The sequence below is a fragment of the Staurois parvus genome, unplaced genomic scaffold, assembly GCF_062004578.1.
Source record: "Staurois parvus isolate SC_StPar_1 unplaced genomic scaffold, SC_StPar_1.0 ptg000090l, whole genome shotgun sequence".
Classification (NCBI taxonomy): Eukaryota; Metazoa; Chordata; class Amphibia; order Anura; family Ranidae; genus Staurois; species Staurois parvus.
Genome location: NW_028317886.1, coordinates 471,568 through 496,460, shown reverse-complemented (window position 1 = coordinate 496,460; position 24,893 = coordinate 471,568). Strand labels below are relative to the sequence as shown.

At 42.4% G+C, this 24,893-nt stretch overlaps 1 protein-coding gene across 1 annotated transcript in view; it reads right to left on the bottom strand.

The window, feature by feature from the left end:
* The window catches only part of LOC149468210 (putative ATP-dependent RNA helicase DDX60), a 258,721-nt gene that overhangs the window by 199,174 nt on the left and 34,654 nt on the right, over nt 1–24,893 (bottom strand). The window contains exons 6-9 of the mRNA XM_089670346.1: nt 24,231–24,359; nt 22,935–23,096; nt 10,063–10,207; nt 6,851–7,003 (exon numbers count right to left, since the gene is read on the bottom strand). Of these exons, the coding sequence (XP_089526472.1) occupies nt 6,851–7,003; nt 10,063–10,207; nt 22,935–23,096; nt 24,231–24,359 (589 nt within the window). The remainder of the gene's footprint in view (nt 1–6,850; nt 7,004–10,062; nt 10,208–22,934; nt 23,097–24,230; nt 24,360–24,893) is intronic.

Genomic DNA, 24,893 nt, shown 5'->3' with positions numbered 1-24,893 from the left:
GTTTGCAACCCATGGCACTGTAGCTAATCTCCCTGGTCGTGGACGGATGAGGAAAATTGATGAAAGATTGCAACGCAGAATAGTCCGGATGGTGGATAAGCAGCCCCAAACATGTTCCAAAGACATTCAAGCTGTCCTGCAGGCTCAGGGAGCATCAGTGTCAGCGCGAACTATCCGTCGACATTTAAATGAAATGAAACGCTATGGCAGGAGACCCAGGAGGACCCCACTGCTGACACAGAGACATAAAAAAGCAAGACTACAGTTTGCCAAAATGTACTTGAGTAAGCCAAAAGCCTTCTGGGAAAACGTCTTGTGGACAGATGAGACCAAGATAGAGCTTTTCGGTAAAGCACATCATTCTACTGTTTACCGAAAACGGAATGAGGCCTACAAAGAACAAAACACAGTACCTACGGTAAAATATGGTGGAGGTTCAATGATGTTTTGGGGTTGTTTTGCTGCCTCTGGCACTGGGTGCCTTGACTGTGTGCAAGGCATCATGAAATCTGAGGATTACCAAAGGATTTTGGGTCGCACTGTAGGGCCCAGTGTCAGAAAGCTGGGTTTGCGTCCAAGATCCTGGGTCTTCCAGCAGGACAATGACCCCAAACATACGTCAAAAAGCACTCAGAAATGGATGGCAAAGAAGCGCTGGAGAGTTCTGAAGTGGCCAGCAATGAGCCCAGATCTAAATCCCATTGAACACCTGTGGAGAGATCTTAAAATTGCTGTTGGGAAAAGGTGTCCTTCCAATAAGAGAGACCTGGAGCTGTTTGCAAAGGAAGAGTGGTCCAAAATTCCGGGTGAGAGGTGTCAGAAGCTTATTGATGGTTATAGGAAGCGACTGATTTCAGTTATGTTTTCCAAAGGGTGTGCAACCAAATATTAAGTTAAGGGTGCCAATACTTTTGTCCAGCCCATTTTTGGGGTTTTGTGTGACATTATGTCATATTTGCTTTTCTGCCTCTGTTTTATATTTGTTCCAATACATACAAAGGGAATAAACATGTGTATAGCAAAACATGTGTTAATGCAATACCTTTTTTGTGTGAAATACTTGATTTTCAGGAAAAATATCAAGGGTGCCAACAATTTCGGCCATGACTGTATATATATATATATATATATATATATATATATACACACACACATCTATAGAGATTCACTCTGAACATGGACACAGACAAGAAACAGCTACTTCTTCAAAATTAAAAAAAAGGTATGAATCTGCCAAAGTTTGTCAAAATCCCTAAGGGGATGTTTTTTTTTCAACAAAAGTGGAATTAATCTTTAAGGGGAGTTCCTGCCTTTTGGCTACCTATTAATTAGCTTGCCATTTTAGGCCCCTAGGAAGGCATACAGTCAGGTTGGTAAAGTTAAGGCAGGAGAGTTTGACCAGTGGAATGAGTGGAGATGGGTTCCAATTAAAAGTGCACGTTGCACTTTTGTTCAGTGCACACTACCTGCACCACCACAATGCAATGGTGTGAACCTGCCACATTGGAGACAAATCATTTTGGTATGGAAAATATGCAAATGGAGGACACCAATACTGGATGGTAAAAGTGCTAGCCACTGAGCCACTTAGCAGTGCCCCCAGGGAAAGCCACATGAAGGTAAAAAACCTTGAGCCTTAAAAGAACGTTAACTGATACAAATACTATAGGAATGTCATTACTAAGCCATTCAGGAATGTATGCCATCTTCTTTAAAAGGTAATACTATTTAGTAATTGGTCATTTCTACCAATCAGTCCTGCGTATACTACCAAACAGTCCTGTATATACTACAGCTAAAATCAGTCTCATCTCAGGGCTGCTTAATGCACACGTCTGGTCTGATCATTGTGCCAAACTGCAATAGAAGTGGATGGGACTTCTCGGAGAAAAGGCATCTATAGCTAAGTATTCTTGTTACATTTTGTAATATTATTACATTTGTTTGTCATTACCTAATAAATGTCAAACCTACTGTACAAGTATTTGCATGATCTCTCTTTGTACATCTTGAATAAAACCCCAAAAATGTATACAATCAAATAAACGTGATAAAACAGTACCCCTTATTCATTCACGTAGGGGAGCACATAATCCAGGGGCTTCCTTACCTTTAAAGGGGGCTTCCACATTCCAATAAACCCCCTCTCCACAAACCCCCACAAACATGGGGCCAGGATTGTGGGTAAGAGGCCATGTCCACATCAACATGGAGACACGGGGGTTTATTTACTATAGCTGGAGAGTGCAAAATCAGGCTCACTGCTACATAGAAACTAATCAGCTTCTAACCTCATCTTGTTCAATCAAGCTTTGGCAATACAACCTGGAAGCTGATTGCTTTCTATGCAGAAATAAGCTTGATTTTGCACTCTACAGCTTTAGTAAATAAACCACATGCTGTTTTGCCAGGGGACCAAATGTTACATTCTCCTAGAGCAGCGGTTCTCAACCTGGGGGTCGCGACCCCTTTGGGGGTCGAACGACGCTTCCACAGGGGTCGCCTAAGACCATCGGAAAACACATATTTCCGATGGTCTTAGGAACCGAGACACCGCTCCTCGCCGCCACCGCCGTCTCCAGGTGTGGGCGGGATGACATGCCGCCCCTGTCATCTGGACACACCTCGAGATCAATCCTCGCCTGTGATTGGCCGCCGGCACTGTAGCTCAGGAGAGGCACACAGGCGGCCAATCACCGGCAAGGAGGTGGAGCTTGGAGAGGAGGAGCCGAGCGGCACCGCGAAGATCGAGCGAGTGAAGAGGAGGAGAGCGGCCGGAGAAGGAAGACATCTGACAGGTAAGTGTCGGTACCATGGGAGAGGGAGGGAGCGAGCGAGCCCAGGCTGGAGCAGGGGTCTGCAAGGTAAGTATCATTGGTGTCAGTGGGAATAGTGCCCCATCATTGGTGTCACTAATACCAATGATGGGGCACTATTCCTCCCACTGACACCAACGATGGGACACTATTCCTCCCACTGACACCAATGATGGGGCACTATTCCTCCCACTGACACCAACGATGGGGCACTATTCCTCCCCCAAATGACACCAACGATGGGGCACTATTCCTCCCCCACTGACACCAAGGATGGGGCACGATTCCTCCCCCCACTGACACCAAGGATGGGGCACTATTCCTCCCCCCACTGACACCAAGGATGGGGCACTATTCCTCCCCCCACTGACACCAAGGATGGGGCACTATTCCTCCCCCCACTGACACCAAGGATGGGGCACTATTCCTCCCCCCACTGACACCTATGATGGGGCACTATTCCTCCCCCCACTGACACCTATGATGGGGCACTATTCCCCCCACTGACACCTATGATGGGGCACTATTCCCCCCACTGACACCTATGATGGGGCACTATTCCTCCTTCCACTGACACCAATGATGGGGCACTATTCCTCCTCCCACTGACACCAATGATGGGGCACTATTCCTCCCACTGACAGCAATGATGGGGCACTATTCCTCCCACTGATACCAATGATGGGGCACTATTCCTCCCACTGATACCAATGATGAGGCACTATTCCTCCCACTGACACCGATGATGGGGCACTATTCCTCCCACTGATACCGATGATGGGGCACTATTCCTCCCACTGATACCGATGATGGGGCACTATTCCTCCCACTGACACCGATGATGGGGCACTATTCCTCCCACTGACACCGATGATGGGGCACTATTCCTCCCACTGATACCGATGACGGGGCACTATTCCTCACACTGATACCGATGACGAGGCACTATTCCTCCCACTGACACCGATGACGAGGCACTATTCCTCCCACTGACACCAATGAAGGGGGCACTATTCCTCCCACTGATACCAATGACGGGGCACTATTCTTCCCACTGATACCAATGATGGGGCACTATTCCTCCCACTGACACCAATGATCGGGCACTATTCCTCCCACTGATACCAATGATGGGACACTATTCCTCCCACTGACACCAATGATGGGGCACTATTCCCCCCCACTGACACCAATGATGGGGCACTATTCCTCCCACTTATACCAATGATGAGGCACTATTCCTCCCACTGATACCAATAATGGGGCACTATTCCTCCCACTGACACCAATGATGGGACACTATTCCTCACACTGACACCAATGATGGGGCACTATTCCTCCCACTGATACCAATGACGGGGCACTATTCCTCCCACTGACACCAATGACGAGGCACTATTCCTCCCACTGACACCAATGATGGGGCACTATTCCTCCCACTGACACCAATGACGGGGCACTATTCCTCCCACTGACACCAATGACGGGGCACTATTCCTCCCACTGACACCAATGACGGGGCACTATTCCTCCCACTGACACCAATGACGGGGCACTATTCCTCCCACTGACACCAATGAAGGGGGCACTATTCCTCCCACTGACACCAATGACGGGGCACTATTCCTCCCACTGATACCAATGATGGGGCACTATTCCTCCCAATGACACCAATGACGTGGCACTATTCCTCCTACTGCAAAATTACAGTTATGAAGTAGCAACGAAAATAATTTTATGGTTGGGGGTCACCACAACATGAGGAACTGTATTAAGGGGTCGCGGCGCTAGAAAGGTTGAGAACCACTGTCCTAGAGAAAGGCAATAAGGAAACTACTACATACATTACAAACATTACAGATATTATTTGTTACACATGCACCAATGCGGAGATATTTACAATGCAAATGGTTTTTAAATAGATCCCTTAAAATTACACTAAACTCCAGTTTTTATTGAACCACTTTGTATCTGGGACATTTTTTTTAATTTTTCACACACATTAAAAAAAATCACAATATTTTGCTAGAAAGTTACTGTAAACCCTCAAACGTTACATATTTTCTTAACCACTTGCCTACCGGGCACTTTCACCTTTTCCTGTCCTGGTCAATTTTCAGCTTTCAGCACTGTCACACTTTGAATGACAATTGCGTGGTCATGCAACACTATACCCAAACCAAATATTTATAATGTTTTTGAGACAGAGCTTTCTTTTGGTGGTATTTAATGGCTTTTATTTTTTGCTAAACAAACTAAAAAAAGACAACACTTTGGAAAAAAAAGTTTCTTAGCTTATGTGATAAAATTTTGTAAGTAATGTTTCTCCTTTACTGATGTGTGCTGACGAGGCTGCACTGATGGGCCCTGATAAGCAGCACTGATGAGTACTATCAGACAGCATTGATGGACACTGATAGGTGGCACTGATAGGCGGCACTGCCTGGCACTTATAGGTGGCACTCATGGATACTGATAGACTGCACTGATGAGGAGGCACTGAGAGGCAGCACTAATGGGCATTGACAGGCATAACTGATGGGCACTGATATGTGGCACTGATAGGTGGCACTGACTGGCACTCATAGGTGGCATTGACAGGTGGCAGTGATAGGCACTGATAGACGGCAATGATATGTGGCACTGACTGGGTACTGATTGGCACTGATAGGTGGCACTGACCAGTACTGATAGGTATCATTGATGGGTACTGAGAGACTGCACTGATGGGTACTGAGAGACTGCACTGATGAGGAGGCACTAATAGACGGCACCAATGGGTATTGACAGGCATCACTAATGGGCAGTAAAAGGCATCTCTGATGGGCAATTATAGATGGCATTGATGGACACTGATATTTGGCACTGATGGGTACTGATATCTGGCATTGATGGACACTTATCTGCAGCAATAATGGGCACTGAAAGGTAGCACTGATGGGGCTGAACTGATCATCAGGGCACTGATGATTAGTGCCCTGATTATCATTATAGATGTTCCCTATGAGGAATGCCGCTTACTGGCTCTCCTCTCCTCACACGCTGTCAGTGCGAGGAGAGAACTGCTGATAACCGATGTCCTAGGGACACAGTGCACCACCGATTGCCGCGCGCCCCCCGGGGGCACGCATGCGCAACTAAAGTGGGGGGATGTCATATGACATCCTCCCAGAACAAGAGAGCTCCCACCCGTCCATTTCCCTATATGGAGGGCAGAGGTGGTTAAAGCTGAGGCCCTATCGAATAAAATGGCAGCAGTTGCAATTTTATGTCACATGTTATTTGTGCAGCTGTTTATCAAACATCTCTTTTCAGGAAAAAATAAACTACAATGAATTCTAGTACATACAAACAATATAATGCCAAATTTTTTGTACAATATAAAAAAAGGGGTGGCGTCGAATAAATATACACCAAACATGTCAGGACTCAATATTGGGCATGTTTGTTTAAAAGCCTTTACAGGCTATCAGTTTACAGTTGGCTATGAAATATTGCTCTCACTCCAATGTATGTGGTGATACCTCCCATGTTGGTGCAATTGCTGTTTACATACCCCTGCAGGTCCTACCCCCATTTGTATTCATGTATATGCACGGGGGGGGGGGGGGCACGGGGCATGGTGTCACTGCTGATTCACAAGTCTGTAGCTTATCCATCAGCACCTAGTCATGCCTAGTCCTGCCTGCTGCTATCTGGATTGGCAGCAGGATTGTTTATTAAACCCGCCCACTGTGAGCCGCAGTGTCTGGGAAGAGGAACCTGTGAGACACAAATGAGGAAGATTTGGCTCAATCAGGGTATGTAAAGGAAGTTTTCTGTTTAATTTATGAGGCTTGTGTTCACATAGTAACTGGATTTGTTTCTTGTTTAGACTGTTATACTGGAGCCTTTAGTTAAACTTTAGTGAACACACTGCAGCTTGTTATAATTTAAGACTAATTGTTGCATAACTAGAGAGTTTATTTCACTTTACAGTTATAACAATTATGAACTGGCTATTTAGTACTGGAAATTGTGTTTAATCCACATACTATTCACAGATGACTCTGGTGTGAGAAACGTTTTCACTGTTGTTCTCAGTTCATAGGACAGAAAATGTTCTCCTTGTGGAAATAATTTCAGTATGCTGTTCCATAGACACATATATATTTCATTTATTTTCTCTCCAAATTCCAACTTCAGATCTGAAAAAAATTAATTTGATACAATTTAGGCATCCACCTGAACTATCCAAACCCTCATTCTGAATGGTCCATATTCAGACAAACCACCTATTCGCCTAAGCCCAGTCCTTTCTCAAGTTTTGAAACTTTACCAGGAGAGCAAAATAATTCCTTTGGCACACAGGTGCAAATTATTGAAAGATATGCGTGTACACTTGGTTCACACCTATGTGTTTTTAAATGCATTTTCCATAAACGCACTATAGTCCATTTATCATGGTTTCATATGGATCTAGTCCATGGATTCCTATGGGTCTAGAACTTTTTTCCAGAAGCAGATTGTGTTTTGCGTGTAATTGACTTAAATTTTGCTAATAGGAAAATATGACAGTTCTGTTCATGTAGTGCAACTTTGATGCAATGTTACACTCTCTGGCACTTAAGTAACATCAAAGTCACACTACATGAACATAACTGTCTTACTTTCCAATTAGCCAAAAAAATCACAACTTGCATCAAAAATGCGTGTTTAATAGGACAAAATGCACTACAAAGCGCGCCGAAAAAACACATCAACTGCAACTTGCATAGACGTGAACCTACCTGTAGTCATCCAGCTGGAAATGAGCAATGAAAAGGCCTAGCGTATTCAGTAAATTTGTTCTATGTACTGAGGACTAGGCCCTTTTCACATGAGTGATCCAATCAGGTCTAGCTGTCCGATTTTCAGGCAGACCAGATCAGACTCTCCGTTCTCCTCTATGGAGCGGCGGATGTAAATGGACTTGTGTCTGTAACGATTGTCCGCAATAAAGACAAGGAACCTGTACGTGACAGCCATTTTTGTTTTTCATGAGCAATGATCTTCCTCCCCTCCTTCCTTCTGAAAACTGGAATTTGTAGCTGTAACTTTTAACAAACTTCAAAAGAACCTCATATCTTAATTAAAACATAAATAGACCCAGCATGCAGGCCTGTCCAGGGCTGTAAACAGCTAATTAATTTTGACAGGATGTCTGTTGGAAACGGAAAACACTTTCCTCAATACCTCAGTCAAGCCATCACACATGACAAGTAAGGCCATTAAGGCTCTAGGAATGCAGAGCGTGCCCTAAAACTTCTATTCCACATGTAACCATTCCACATACAATTCAGAGTATTCAACAGGAACAGGGCACATTGATATTAGGTATATATTTGAATAGGGAATATAATACAGAACAAATCAAGGTCATACATGACTATGTTAGCACACAGGAAAGGGGAGAAAGCAGTCTCTTCTCTCCTGGGTAACTAAGGTACGCTGTGTTTGGTATCCCTGGGTTCAAAATATAACTCTGAATAATAATCTGCAAGTTGCTAGAATACCACCTGCATGTAATGGAAGTTGTTAATATTAGTATGAAACTGTAGTTGGGACTTGGTCATAAATTTGGTGACCTCCTAGCACCCATCCTTTAAACCTGATTATTGGTCAGTTGGTCTCTGGCCACACCCCTTTGATATCATAGAAAAGGAACTGACCGGATCTAGTAAAAGAGCTCTCAGTTACCATCAACCAAGGAACACCCAAGAGAGCCAAGGCAACGTTTTTGTTTGGACAATTGGACTCTGCTAAAACCAAGGACTGCAAGTATTCTTCCTTAACTCCTTTCTTTTATTTCTCTGTCGCTTTATTTTTCTCTTTATGTCTTTGTAACATCCCTTTCTGTAAATATTTAATTGCACCATTTGACCTTTAGCCTGGGTTTACATATATGCGGTACGGTATATTGCATGTGATTCACACAGGAACTGCACCGCATTCCTGTACAAATCAGATGCGATTTGTGTGCAGTGCTATTGGAGCCACACATTTTGTATGGCTCTAATAGCACAGCACCCGCACCAAAGAGGTGCAGGAACCTTTTTTTGGTCCGCACTAGAATCGGATCGCATGGGTATTCACACCTATGCGATCCAATTCTGCACATCACACCACATTTTGCGTACCGCTTTTGGGGTGTTGTTATCTTAACATACACACCCACAGCGGTTCGCATGAACGGGTTGTGATTCTGATGTGGTGCGGAATTCGCACAGAAAACGCTATGAATTCCGCACCACATCAGTGTGAACCAGGGCTTAATAAACCCTATTTTGAACAGTGTTACAATTATCTCTAAGGCTTTTAATGCAAACTAAAAAAATCCCTGTCTGAAGAGTGCTACTGTAGATAACAATCCTCTGAATATACTTGTCTGTGGTGACAATGTGTGTTACAGATGTTTATTGTTCACATTTGTTCTTGCTAACAATGTGAAGGGTTGATAGTCCCAAAACTATCTGGTGGCAGTTTGGAGTTTGAAGGGTTAATTGAGTAATCACTTAACCCAGTGACAATCACTCTCAGGCTGCTCTCACACAGATTGTGGTCCCGCGAGCTGGAAAATCTTTGTGCAGGATGCACCTGAGAGTGGCATTGTTACGCAAGTGACAGCGTGGTGTAAGACTGGTTGGTCTTTTGTCACGAGTTGGTGAGAAAGGCAGGGGTCGGGCACTGGGTTCGTCACATGTCCATTTACACCCACCTACATCTGGTCTGTTTACATCCGACTGCCCATTGAGTAGAGCAGGCTGTGTCCGTGTCTGCTCTGCATAAGCGGAGCAGACATGGACATGTCATCTTCCTGCTCCACTCAGCTCAGCAGGGGACCAGCGAAAAAATCACTTGCTGAGAAAAATGGATCAGTCTCATGTGAAAGGAGCTAAAGTCTTTGGTATACTTGAATTTTATTAAGTGGAATGAAAAATTCATTCATGTAAAACAGCCAAGGCTAGGATGTGAGTAAAATGCAGCCCTGGTACCAAAGTCATTATTAAGCGATGACAAGAACAAACGTAAAAGGCCCAGGTAATTCAGACATTATCATAATGTAATTTCTCTGGAGAATCCTTTTTTGCAAAAAAAAACGTTTTTTTTTTTTTGTAAATTATCAGTTTCCCAAATTGTAGAGTTGTGAAATGATTCACCATTTGCATATACTGTATATCAGGGGTACTGTGCATTCCTTTAGATCTTTTCTTTGTATGGCACATACCTGCATTGCATTCTTTTTCACAGTAGTAGGCGATGTTCTTCAGCAGTAAATAGTCACTTATATCAGAAATATGAGTCCAGTTTATTTCTGTCTTTTTGCAGTGTTCTTCCATTAGGCCTAATGCAATATAATCACATCTTTGTTGCTTTAAAAAAAAAAAAGTGTATAACATATTACTGTGGTTCCCGGAAGAATAATTAGAAAAAAACAGTATAGCTTAAGTGTTCTTTAACCATGCAGGGCAAAACAAAAGGCTCAATTTAAAGTATAGCTAAAATAAAAAAACAGAAAAATCATCACAAGGGACATTGGATGTGTCCCTTTTGCTGATTCCTCTTCTGTTTGCAGAAATTCTCCATCGTCCATGTCACCCCTGCCCCTGCCGCCATAATCTACCAGTGTGGTGGTAATAATACAACTAGGGGCTGTCACATGCTCTCATCTATAGAGCTCTGCCAGAGAGCTGGACCCTTTCCACCCAGCTTCTTCATTGATAACATCCTTACTACTTCTATCAATCTATCTATGAATGGAGGGGGCTGACTTATCAATCATCTGCCCGTCCTCCATTCTTAGATTTTGTTTTGTGAGAGAGTTCTATTAGCTCCTCATTCTAAATTGGGGGTCAGCAACCAGTAGATTGTGATCTATCAGTAGATTGCAGCCAGGTAGATCGCGGTCTGGGCTTGCAGACCCACCATCCCAAAGCATCAAACAGAGTGCAATGCAGAGGCTAGGTGAACTAAGCAACCACCCAGGAAGCACTGCCACCTATGGCTCAGCCACAGCTGCTGGTCCTGGCCCTCAGCCTGTACGGTGACTACACTTCCTTCTTTACACAGAACACACTTTGCTCCACCCGATGACATGTGACAATGTTCCAGAAGGTAAGATGAGCTAATGTTTGTCTCTGACAGCGCTGCTGGGAGGCAAAGTCATAGTGTGTTTCGGGGATCCGCTGTATGCCATGATCCACTCCTTTCCTGCATCCTCCTCCAGGGTTTACTAATCACCACCTCTAGACTTCCACCCCCTCTAAGCTGATGTCTCATCTGCTTCAACTATGTGCTGCCCCCCATCTTGCAGTGCCAGGCTGGGCAACTGGTCTGCAACCAATGAAGCTGAGCTGTGTACCATCATGCTGGACTTCCCTCCTTCCCAGCATCCGGAATCTGGTCATGGAGAAGGTGGCCTCAGCTGTCCTCTTCCTGTGTAAGGTAAGTGCCTGCACTGCCAGATCACCATCACTCAGTGATGGTCTGGGGAGGCATATCCATGGAGGGACACACAGACCTCTATAGGCTAGACAATGGCACCCTGACTGCCATTTTATTATCCACTGTATATTGGACTATGTATGGCACTGACATGAAGCTTTAACTGTCTTGCTTGAGCTTGATCTGAAGACAAAGCTTGTTACAATTTTTACATTTGCTGACAAATAAAGCTGACTTTAAGTTTGCTGAACTGTTTGACAAGAGCCAGTTGACCCCCCTGATCCTGAAAACTGGTAGAGAATGCAGGCAGGGTGAGGGGTGCAAGCCAGTCTCATGTCCTGGGTTAAAGACACACAGGGGCTAATTAAGTAGATTAAGATGAGCAGTGACATAGACTCAGGGAGGTGGAGCCTGAGCATGGCGGCGGCGGAGGGCTCAATGTAGGAGCTCTCCGATAAGACTCCCCCACCCAACCTCCCCAGGAACCCTATCTGAGTTGGAATATGCCGGGGCGAGACCTACTTGAGATGCTGGGGCCTCGGTAGCGGAGTGGAGGTCCGGGGACGAGAAGGACTGGGAGCTGTGGGCGGAGATCGACCCATCCGGAGCTCGGCAATTAAGAGAGCCGGGAAGCCGGGTTGCCGGGAGACAGGAGAGCGGCGTGACCACGTGGTCAGCCGCAAAGGAGTGCTAGGAAAGGAGGAAGCCGGCCGGCGTCCCGAGAGGAGAGGAGAGGGACTGTCGGCTTCTCAGAGTACCCCCTGGCTGGATACCCGGACCGGAGAGAGGACGTGTGCCCTAGTATACTCAGGAACCCTGTGGAATTCCCCTGGAGATCGCTCTGAGGAAAGTAGCTTGATGTCAGCAGTCTGGAGCCGCATTGAAGAGAAGGAGGAGAGAGCTGGGTGAGTGAAAGCGGCTTGAAATAAATTAATGCTTTTTCAAGTGTTTTCATGATACTGTTTAAAAGAGCAGAAGATGAAGGAGAGATGAGGGTATTCCCAGGGGCTTTGAAGGAGAGATAAAAAGAAGAAATTAAGCAACCAAATAAGGAAACCAAGTGGACAATTTATTAGGCAAAGAGGGGACCCTATCATATATTTGTAACACCTATTATTTTATGAAACTATAGAGGAGAATAAGCCCCACAGAAGATATGAAGAATAAAAGTACGAAAGGAAGCGGGCTTAAAGGGACCCAAACGGGAACAATTAAAAAATACACGTCTCAGGGAAATGTGACCCCAGAAAGGCTATAAGGTGTAAATGGAAAAGGGGAAGGTGATATTAGTCTGGAAAATAGCCCTAGATTATCAATGGGCTTGAATGTTAGTAATCAACAAATAATTGGAATGGTGGAGTCAAGAGAAATGGAAAGTGATCTACAAGCACCAAACAAAAAAGAGATGGCAGAAATGTTTGGGTCCTTAGAAAAAATAATAAAGAATGAAAAGGCAACTATCCGAAATGATTTGGGGCAGGTGCTGATAAGAGTGGAGGAAACGGAGTTGAAAATTAAACATCAGGCCCAAAACATTTCTCAATTAGAGAAAAAAATAAAGAATATGGAGAAAACCCAGGAAAAATTGTTGTATAAATTGGAGGTACAAGAAAATAGGGACAGGAGGAACAATCTAAGGATGAAAGGTGTCCTAGAAACTGTAGAAGGGAAAGTATTGCAAGAAGTAATATGTAAAATTTTAAATTTTATAATGGACAGACATGAATTAGAAGTGATTAAAATGGATGGTGTCTTGAGAATAGGAAAACGATATCAAAGTGTTGGGAAAGAAAAACCGAGAGATGTAATCGTCCAACTCCACAGATATGGGGATAGAGAAGATATTTGGAGGAAGATTAAAGGGAAAACAATGATTAAATATGGCGAAATGGACATTCAGATTTTTGCAGACCTTACACCAGAGACCTTGTGGAGAAAAAGAACTCTGAAACCTCTGATAGAGCAGATGAGAAAAAAGAATGTGTCTTATAGATGGGGGACTCCAGCATGCCTAATTGGTTGGAAAAATGGAGTAACAGCTCACTTGAGATTTCCAGAGGACATGAGAGATTTTTGTGAAAGACTTGAGTTGCAAAGAATGGAGATTGCCGGATGGGAAGAAGAAAATAGAGAACAAGGAGAGACAAGACAAGAGGACTGGCAGTCTGTTAGGGGGAGAAGGTAGAGGGGAGGAGTGGAGGAGGGGAGAGAAAGGGAAGGAAAGGATTTTTTTTCTTCCCTCCTCTTGTTTCTTTCCGCTCCCCTCCCTCTCCTCTCCTCTCCTCTCTTGTGAGATTTTAATATCTCCTTCGGAACTATATATTAGGAGGTTTGAGGAATAGTAGTGATATAGAAAAAATAGATTTACTGCCTTAAAGGTATCTCTTAGAGATCTTCCTCTGGGGGATATTGTGGAACTTTAGTGAGTTGATTTAATGGATGGGGTGTGCTGGGGAGGTGGGTGGGAGGAGGAGCTGCCCATGGGTGGAGTTCAACCTCGAATATTAATCAATAGTGGCGTTTAGGTCCACAAATGATTAATAGGCATATTAGAAGCCTAAAAGTGGGAGGAGGTGAGGGTGGGGGGAGGTGGGGTGGGAGGGAATGGATTGGGAGATGGATGAGATGGGAGGAGGGGAGGGGTGGGAGGTGATAGATGGGAGGAGGGGTGGGATGGGGAGCTGGAAGGGAGGTGGTGTGGGTAGGGTTTTAGGGACAACACTTTGTATGGTAGAAGGAGGTATTAAAGTAGAGTTACAAGAAATATGGAAGATTTACAGTTTATAACATATAATGTAAATGGGTTGAACTGTCCTGGAAAGAGATTTAAGCTATTCAAAGAGTTGCAACATAGAGAAGCTTCGGTGGTTTTTTTGCAGGAGACACATCTTGAGATTAAGTCAAATATTAAGTTGAATTCTAGAAATTACCCAACATAGTTTTCTGCAGATTCCCCAATTAAGAGAGCTAAGGGAGTAGCAATAGGGTTTGCAAAAAACATAAGGTTGGAGATAGAGGAGAGAGAAATAGATCTTGAGGGGAGATTTTTGTTTTTGAAAGGTAGAGTGCAAGAGATGGAATGTACAATTGCGATTATTTATTGACCAAATAAGAGACCTGAGTTATATCTGAAAGATGTTTTGAGAAAACTGATGGCCTTCAAAAAGGGACGCTTGATAGTGGCAGGGGACTTGAATTTCTGTATGGATCCACAAATGGATATGACCTCTTCTGTGCAGCGAGAGGGAGGTAGGTCTCTGAGAACTTTAAAGAAGGTGATGCATGAGTGCCAATTAGTGGACATTTGGAGAATAATGCATGGAAAGGAGAGAGATTATACCTTCTTCTCTAATGCACACGAGATGTACTCAAGATTGGACTATATATTGGTTGAGCATCAACTCATAGAGAGGGTGGGTAAAGTAGACCATGCCCCTGTTACATTGAAATTAGAATGGGGGAGGCGGTTGACAGGTGGTATAGGATGGAAGTTGAATGAGGCTCTTCTCCTGGATCAGGAGATTGATCAGAAGATTAGAGAAGAAATTGAAAGATTTTTTCAGGAGAATGAGACAGAGGAAGTGTCAGTGGCTACAGTATGGGAGTCCCATAAGGCCTACATAAGAGGTATATTGATCGCGTCCGGGGCAAAAAAGAAAAGGGAAAGAAGAGAGAAACTTACTGGGCTGTTAAAAGAAATATTTGACCTGGAGCAGATACATGAAAATAGAATAACAAAAGAGACAAGACAGAAGGTAATAAAAAAGAGAGAACTAGAGATATTGATGGAGGAGGAGAAGAGAAGAGTTTTTAATAGAGTTGCAAGTGAGAGGTATAGATGGGGAGATAGACCAGGAAAATATTTAATGAGAGCATTGAGGAAAAAGAAAAACAGGAATTATATAGAAAAAATAAGAAACCCTATGGGAGAAATAGTCTATTCTACTAAAGAGATCGTTAAGGTGTTTAAGGAATATTATAGTAAATTGTATAATATTACTTCCCAGGATTCAGTAAATAGAAGTGGAAATGAGAGCAGAGAAAAAAGAAGGCTATATTTAAAAAATGCAGGACTATCGAAGTTAAGTGAAGATCAATTGAATTCCCTTGATTTAGAAATTTCGGAGGAAATAAAACTAGCATTAAAGAGTATCATGACGGGGAAAAGTCCAGGCCCAGATGGATATACAGTGAGGTACTATAAAAAATATAGTGAATTGTTAATACCTAAATTGAAGAAATATATGAATGCCCTGGGTGGGGAGATGGAGATGAGATGGGAATCTTTACAGGCCCATGTGGTGCTTATTCAAAAGGAAGGGAAGGATGCTACTCAGTGCTCTAGCTATAGACCAATTTCACTTTTGAACATAGACACTAAGTTATATGCAAAGGTTTTAGCAAATAGGTTGAAAGATTTAATGCCAGAATGGATTCAGGGGGACCAGGTGGGATTTGTACCAGGGAGGGAGGGTAGAGACAATGGGTTGAGAACTTTGTTGCTTATCCAGAAGGCTAGGAAGGGGAAAACTCCGGTAGTGGTGCTTTTGATTGATGCTGAAAAGGCATTCGATAGAGTAGATTGGAGTTTTATGATGGACACTTTGGAGACCCTAGGATTGGGAGATAGAATGAAAGAGTGGATAGGAAAATTATATAGAGAGCCCTCCGTGGTTATTGTGGTTAACGGAGAGAGGTCGGAACCTATTGGGATGTCAAATGGAACAAGACAGGGATGCCCACTGTCCCCATTGCTGTATGTATTATCATTGGAACCTTTGCTGGCAACAATTAGGAAAAACATGGACATAAAAGGAATACAGATAGGAGGAATTGAACATAAAGTGGCAGCCTTTGCGGATGACCTGTTGTTCTATGTGGGAAATCCTGGGATAACACTCCCAAATTTAATGAAGAGCTTAAAGGACTATGGGGAGCCATCAAATTTGAAAATCAACCTAACAAAAACTGAGATCTTAAATGTAAATCTTCCGAATAGTGAAAAAGAAAAGATACAAAAAGAATTCCCTTTTTATGGAAAGATAGAGAGATAAAATATCTAGGGGTTAAACTCACTGCTTCATATACGAACCTATATAAAGTAAATTACATCCCTCTTTTAAATGAGATTAAGGAGGAATTAAAGAAATTGGGAGGAGGTAATCCGTCTTGGATAGGGCGTATAAATCTGATAAAAATGGTAATTGAACCTAAAATCCTGTATAAATTTCAGATGATCCCAGTTAAACTTCTGGAGGTTTTTTTTAAGGTAATTAAAAAGATGTTAACAAGATACATATGGAAAAATAAAAAACCTAGAATATCTTACGATTTGTTGAGTAGAAATAAAGAGAGGGGAGGATTGGGAGTGCCAGATTTTAAGAGGTATTATAGAGCAGTAGTTCTAGCAAGAATTTATGACTGGACACACAACCCAGAGGGAAAAAGGTGGGTTAAGATTGAAAATGAATTAAGTGGAGTGGACTTGAATAGAATCATATGGGTACCAGCACAATACAGAGGATTAAAAGATACCATGAGTGTTTATACATTAAATGTTTTAAAGGTTTGGGACAAATTGCACAAGTATATGAAATGGGATTTTAATTCACAATTAATTCCACTGAGGAACACGGAATATTTTCCTCCAGGTAGGGAGGAGAGCACAGGAAAATGGTTTAAAAAGGAAGATATTCAACTGAGGGATATTATGGAAGGGCATGAATTGAGAACACTCAAGGATCTGAAGAAGGACAAAAGGGAACTTTTTATTAAGATTGATGAGTGGAGATATCACCAATTCAAACACTTTGTCGGGTAACTTCTGAAACCTTTGAGATTGAGAAAGGATTGGAATTTGTTTGAGAGGCTGTTGGAATCACGTGGAGATGGGAAACTGGGCACGGCAAAAGTTTATAAGATTCTCACTGAGTTAGACACACACACACAAAGTCAATGCACATAGAAAAAAGGGAAAGGGATATGGGAATAGAGATAGATGAAGACAAACAAAGGAAAATATATAGACTAACACATGAGAATATAAGCATGAAAGAGGTGGAGTTAAACTATAAGTGTTTAAGATGGCACATTGCACCGAACGTTGAATATAAGATGAGTGGGGAGAACACACCAGAGTGTTGGTGGGGGTGTGGTAAGATAGGTACGTTATATCATGTATGGTAAGAGAGTGCCCAAAGATTCAAGGTTTTTGGAGGACAATGGTTCATTTAATTGGGATAATCTCAGGGACAAAGATAGGTTTGGACCCAGAGTTGTGTCTACTACATAGTACAGAACTATCAGTGAATAAATACAAGGATTCGGGTATATGGTACTATCTGAATGCGGCAAAGGGTCTGATACCTAAGTTTTGGCATATCTCCGAGGTCCTGAGAGAGGAGGATTGGGTGGAAAGAGTGAACCAGATATGTAGGATGGAGAAACTGTATTATATGCAAGAAGACAAGATGGGGTTATATAACAGAAGGTGGGGAAAATAGGAAGATTTTGTGTCCAAGGGGAAATATATGAAGTAGTAGAGTGGGATAGGTGAAAGTATATATTACTTAGGAAAAGATGTAATGAGAAATGCAGAGTGGGGGGTTTTATTAGTGGTCGGAGGTTGTTTTTTTTGTTTTTTTTGGGGTGGGTGGGGGTAATAGTTAGGGGGGGTAGGGGTAAAGGGTATAAAGATAGAAGGGGAATAAAGAGAGAAAGGGATATAATTAATGGGTTGGATATATCTGAAAGTTTTGTATGTTATATGAGAATAATGATGAAATGTGTATATTATATGGAAAGTGAATAAATATTTAAATTAAAAAAAATAAAGACACACAGGGTATAAAAGTACCTGAAAAAAACAATGTTGGAACTGATTAAGCAATTAGCACTGGCTAATACACAGGCACAAGTTCACCATGAGTGAATCCTGGTGCAGGCAGTCACTGCTCAACAAGAGACAAACCGCTTTCTGGTTGAACAATTAGCAGGTTAACAGAAGGCAATGACCCAGCAGGCTGAAATGATAGAAGGTGGCTCCAATACAAAGAATGACCTGCAGAAGGCTGTGCAGGATGTTCTACAAACGATGACTATCACAGATAACATTGAAGCTTATTTGGTGATTTTTGAGCGGATTGCAACAAAGGACTGTCTGAGAAAGACTGAGTGGATATGTTGTTCCCTTTCCTGACCACAGATCCCAAAAAGGCGTACTGTGACTTGGCCCCAGAGTCAGCTGGGGACTATAAACTGCTAAAGGCAGCAATACTAGCCAGGGGGTGACTGTGGCCTTGTGGACGAATCGGGTTTATGCCTGGTGCTTTGACAGGACTAAGATTGTCTGCACATAACTGTATCATCTAATGCACCTACTCCAAGATTGGCTAAAACCTGAGGAGAAGACATCTACTTATAGCGTGGAACAGGTTTCCCTGGACCAGTTTCGGCATGGTCTTCTTAGGGAGCTGCACCGATGTGTGGCTTAGTCAGAGCCCCTGTCCCTGGATGGGATGGCCACCATGGTTGAATGATAGAGCTATGCAGAAAGCTTTCGTGAGGGTTCTGCTACAACCAGAGAGCTGGGCCGCACCAAGGAGGCAAGTTCCAGTCCCAAGATGCCACCTCTTGACTGTATGGGGTTTGCTCGGCTCCCAGCACCTAACCCTCCTGAGAGCTGGCAGGGGGAAAAAGAATCTGTGAGGTTCGTGTTGGTCCTACCAACAACTAGGTCATCTAGCAGTCTAGTGTCCAAAGTGGGAGGAGCCTATGGAATGTAACATGTGTTGATGTTGCTCTATGTATGCTTATGCAGTATGCGCTGTGAACAGTCTGAATCCGCATGAGTGTGTGCTGCGGGTCAATGGACAAGAGGTTGTAGTACTCCTTGACTCAGGGAGTGTGGTCACCCTGCTCCGATCAGATTGCAGGGAAAGCTGATACCAGGAAAACAGGTGGCGTCATCTGTGTGTTTGGGGATGTTAAAGACTATCTGGTGGCCTGGGTAACCTTGTTCTCATTAGCAGCAACTGCTACATTGGCCACATGACTTGCTGATCAAGCAAGACTGCCCCATATTTTAAGACTTGTATGAACAGAAGCTGAAGGATCCAGTGTCCTCACCTAAAAAAAGGAGAACTGAGATGAAGTAGTTACTTCTATGCTTCAGCTTTCGAATAATGATGATATGTGTCAGGAGATACACTATATTGCCATAAGTATATGGACACCTCTCCAGATCATTAGATTCAGGTGTTTCAATCACCTCCATGGTCACAGATGTATAAAATCAAGCACCTAGGCATGCAGACTGCTTCTACAAACATTTGTGAAAGAATGGGTCTCTATCAGGAGTTCAATGAATTCAAGCATGGAACTGTGATAGATTGCCACCTACAATAAGTCCATCTGTGAAATTTCCTTGCTACTAAATATTCCACAATCAACTGCTAGTGGTATTGTAACAAAGTAGAAGCAACTGGGAACAACAGCAACTCGGCCATGAAGTGGTAGGCCATGTAAAATGACAGAGCAGGGTCAGAGCATGCTAAAACGCACAGTGCACAGAAGTCGCCAACTGTCTGCACAGTCAATAGCTAAAGACCTCCAAACTTCCTGTGTTGTTCAGATTAACACATCAGCAGTGCGTAGAGAGCTTCTTGGAATGGGTTTCCATGGCCGAACAGCTGCATCCAAGCCTTACATCACCAAGTGCAATGCAAAGTGTCAGATGCAGTGGTGTAAAGCATGCCTCCACTGGACTCTAGAGCAGTGGAGACGTGTTCTCTGGAGTGACGAATCATGCTTCTCTGTCTGGCAATCCGATGGATGTGTCTGGGTTTGGCAGTTGCCAGGAGAATGGTACTTGTCTGACTGCATTCTGCCAAGTGTAAAGTTTGGTGGAGGGAGGGATTATGGTGTGGAGTTGTTTTTCAGGGGTTGGGATTGGCCCTTTAGTTCCAGTGAAGGGAACTCTTAAGGCGTCATCATACCAAGACATTTTGGACAATTTCATGCTCCTAACTTTGGGGATGGCTCATTCCCATTCCAACATGATTGAACACTATGAACTAAGACTGGGGTACCATTAAAGTTCATGTGCGTGTAAAGGCAGGCGTCCCAATACTTTTGGCAATATTTTAGTGTATGTGAACTTGCAAAAACTGACCCTGGTTTCCTAGAGGTGTTTGCAGGATTGAGTCAGATTTATTAGATCTTGAGGGCTCCCAGAAAGATTTTCCTGGCACTCAGATGGAGGAACCCACTTTGATCCCACAGGCCACAGTGCTAAATGGTGAGCCACAGCAACCTATGGCGGATATGCAGCTCCCCCATTTTGCTGTGAATCATGATTTGCTATACAGAGTAACTAAAAAAAATGATGAAGTGATTGGACAACTGCTGGAACCCTGGCCTTTAAGGCCCAAAGTGTTATATTTGGCCCATGCTCATGTGCAAAATGTGTTCCTGAGCTTTACCTTCAGGCAGGTAAAACTCATGAACACATTTTGCAGCTGTTTTATTGGCCTGGAGTATATAATGGCATTAAGAACTACTGTGAGTCCTGCCCAACCTGTCAAAGAACCATTTTCACAGTCCGCTGGTACTATTTCCATTTATCGAGGTGTCTTTTGATCGTATAGCCATGAACTTGGTGGACCCCTTAACCAAGTCAGCTAGGGGACACCAACATATTTTAGCTGTCCTTGACTATGCCCTTAGGTATCTGGAGGCAGTCCCTTTAAGAAATACTTCATCCAAGGTCAGCACACTGGATTTGTTTCACATGTTCACAAGAACAGGGCTCCCATCCGAGGTCCTGACTGATCAATGTACCTCATTTATGAAGGAGCACTGTAAATTGTTTAAGGTTAAGAGCAACATTCACAGCATTAAAAAATCCTTAAGGCCCTTCTCACATATATCATAGATAGATATAAAATAAGTGGAGTCACTGGAGCAATTAGATTATCAAATACCTCAATAAAAATCCTGGCTTTGACTCTCAAACCCCTATCATCGAACTGAAAACAATTTATTACATGACACAACAAGGTGGGTGTTATAAGATATATTTTATTTCTGTCTGCCCTTATGTTGTAAAGTGCTGCATAAACTGTTGGCACTATATAAATCCTGTATTATAATAATAATAATAATTTCTCAATATACATTAAAACAACAAGGATAAATTCTTGGCCAAGACTAAACCAATAAAACATACATTTACACTGGCTAACTATTGATGTCCGTGTGTGTAAACTGAATACAGAATCCACAAAGTTTAAAGCTTAGAGTCCATAAGACTTAGATATACAGTAGTAATATTAATAATCGCCATGTTTAGGCTGAAATGTAGTAATAGTAGTTCTTTCCATATATGGGCTATTTGACTTAGACAGCACTTCACCAGCTGCCTTGGCTAAAATAAACAAGTCATACAGTATAAATAGTGGCTGTAAATAGTCTTCTATAGTAGTTGTAAGATACAAAAAAGAAGCCCAGTTGAAAGATATCAGAATGTACTGATATAGTCAATTTCATCCAATACCTTGGCCAGAACACCATGCAAACAGGGAGACTGACTGTGTTTGTAGAACATATGATTTATGGATGGATCAAGTAAACTGGCTAGAACACCACCAGATTGAGGAGACTGGGTCTGTACTTAATGAAACTTCAATGTTGGTGACAATGTACATCACATATATTCAAAACTGCTATGGAAGCTGAATAGTGATGGATAAATAACAATAGTGTGCACTTGTATCCATGTAGCAAATTCTGTGAATGTTTCCAATTATGAATGGTATATAGAGTTAGAACCAGCCATGCCTACTGTAAATCCACCAAATATTTGCCCACCATCTATAAACAAAACTAGTGCAGTAAAAACTTAGGCAAAAATGCAATAAAAGCTTAGGAAGAGGTGAGTATAAAGTATCAATCATATCCCATATATTACGCAAGGGTCCAGTGTGGTCAGGTATCCATAGCCTGATTGTTTTTGTTGCGTCTGTGGCAGCCTTGTGTATGATATAGAATATACTGTATATATCCAAGACCAATATAATTTGTTTTATTTTTCCTCAAACTCAATTATTCCAAAACTGAGCTCCCCCTACTTTTCCAAGATCAATAGCACAACTATCATTTCTTCCACCCATTTCGGTCTCACATCCAATCAATGTCCAAATTGTGCCACCTTTCACTCTGTACCATCTCAAAAATGCCCCTCTTCTTAACCAATAGCACCACAAAGATATTTCATCTTGCCCTTGTTTTCTCTCGCCTCAACAATTGCAACTCCCTACTTGTTGGCCTACCTATATGCAGGCTATCCATCTTTCAGTCTATCGTGAATGCTGCTGCCAGACTCACCCACCAATCATGTCCACCACCTTCTCTGTCAATCCCTCCACTGGTATCCCCTTGCTAAACTACTAACAACATACAAAACCATCAGCAACTCTGGCCTGAGCTACATCGCTAACCTCACCTCAAAATATCATCCAAATTGTCCTCCCCATAGGAGTAAATGTCAACTACTGTTTTGCATTCACTATATTAAATGTGGTGTTTGGGACTATGCATAATGGTATTATATGTTAGTTTTACAACTACAATGAAGTAAGACCAATCATTTCTCACCATGCGTAGGAATGAGAGAATATCTCTGTTCCATTTTGCTTTTATTCTTCTTAACTTTACTCTCTGGCAAAGTGGCAAAATGATCCTCATTGCGACGGAAAGGCATTGCATTCTACATAGGTCAGCTGCTTCTTCCAGGGTCAAGTGTGGATCATTATCATTCTGGAAAATAAAAAGCACAGTTATTATATTGTAATTATACATGAGAGCAATATATACATACATGATAAAAAAGACTGCAGAACCACTAGTTACCTTCAGCGAAAAACAGCATGTCAAAACAATTAACAGAACAAGATATGGGGCACTTCATCTATATACATTTTTCTTGTAAATAAAAGTTTGGCCTCACCGCTCCTAGCCTCTGAGCTTCTCTGTTGGAATTTTCCTTTTCATCACAATCTCAGTTTGAGAAGCCAGGTTTCTGACAGATTTACTTTAAGTAGAGCTAATGTAAAACTATTTTGGTTTTTATTGTGCTTATGAGTGCATATATACAGTAGAAGCTCTCTATACTTTTCTACCTGCTTTGATCTGTACCTATAACCCTACTCTGACTCTCCATTGCCATTCCTTAATTTTATCATGCTAAAATAATTCTATACTGTGTTGCTATATCTTGTCTTTAGGTTGACAGCAATATATGGTACACAGTTGAGCAGCTTAGTTGAAGAAGCTTCTTCATGTCATTATTTCTTTTTTTCTCTATTATCAGATGCTGGCAGTCAGCAACACCCAAACCTCTCTGCATTGTCCTAGGTAAATCCCATGCACTGCATGAGCTGCCAAATAAAGGGATACTGGTATATACCTCTGATTTGTGCAAAAAACATCAACCAACAGTTCAAGATATAGCCAAAAACCCAACCAGCATCACTGTAGCTATAACAGTAATAACTGGATGTCTTAGTTTTATTTCCAAATAAGAGCCTAAACGAGAGAAAAAAAAACTTTTAAAGACTTCCTTAGACCTCTTTCACATGGACAGCAGAGGTACAGTGAGAACAGGCAGTTGAAGTGAGCTTTTACTGCCTCCCAACCAACAGAAAGTTAACATTGCCAGTGGACATCTCTGTACATATTGCCATGGTCTCCTCATGGCGCATCAAATTTTATGCTGCATGTCACTTTTGGCAGGCAAGGTCAGCAACCACGCCTAATGCACCAGTTCTAAAAAGGGAATAGCTGCTTGTGTTAAAAAAATCCTTAGTCATTATATGATTTGTATGGTAAGTTATTAACATTACATGTAAATTAAACTTTCATAAATAGGTTAGTTAAGTAATACTATTGTACCTGATGACAGGAGTTTTCAGTCCTTGCATGTATGCTCAGTGCCAAGTAGCATGAAAAAACACAAGTTGCAAAACGCACATCACAATTCTCACTATAAACTGTGGACAGTAGAGAAATGCATTCCTGCACCTGTTTAACACATACAAAGAAGCATATGATATACATATTCACATCAGATTCTATCTTGTGCTGCTTTAAATAGTTATTTTTGGTCCAAAAGCTTTAAAATGAAATATATAAAGCTGGAGGTGATAGAGATTGTCTTGTTATTCTAAAGACAGCCATACATGGATTAAAAGTCAGCTGGTTCAGCAGGGACCAGCTGAATTTCAGTCAGTGTATGGGCTAGCTGTCTATCAATAGACTTGGGTACAACCAGCGGTCATTTTTTTTCTGAACAATTAGTGTCACTGGCTATAGCCGGCAATATTCTTGTATTCTTAGCTCATTTCCTCCAGGTAATGGTATCTAGGTGAGTCACGGTGGAGACAGCGAGTGGCTGATAATTTATTTGACAGCAGGGCAGCTTCTGAGAACTGAAAGAAAAGAACTGCTCATTAAGTAGCAGGAGTCCAGCCCTGACAACAGGGTTCCATTATTACTTTGGCTGAGTTTGCATACAATACCTAAACTGTTTCCATTTTTTGCCAACTATGGATTCCG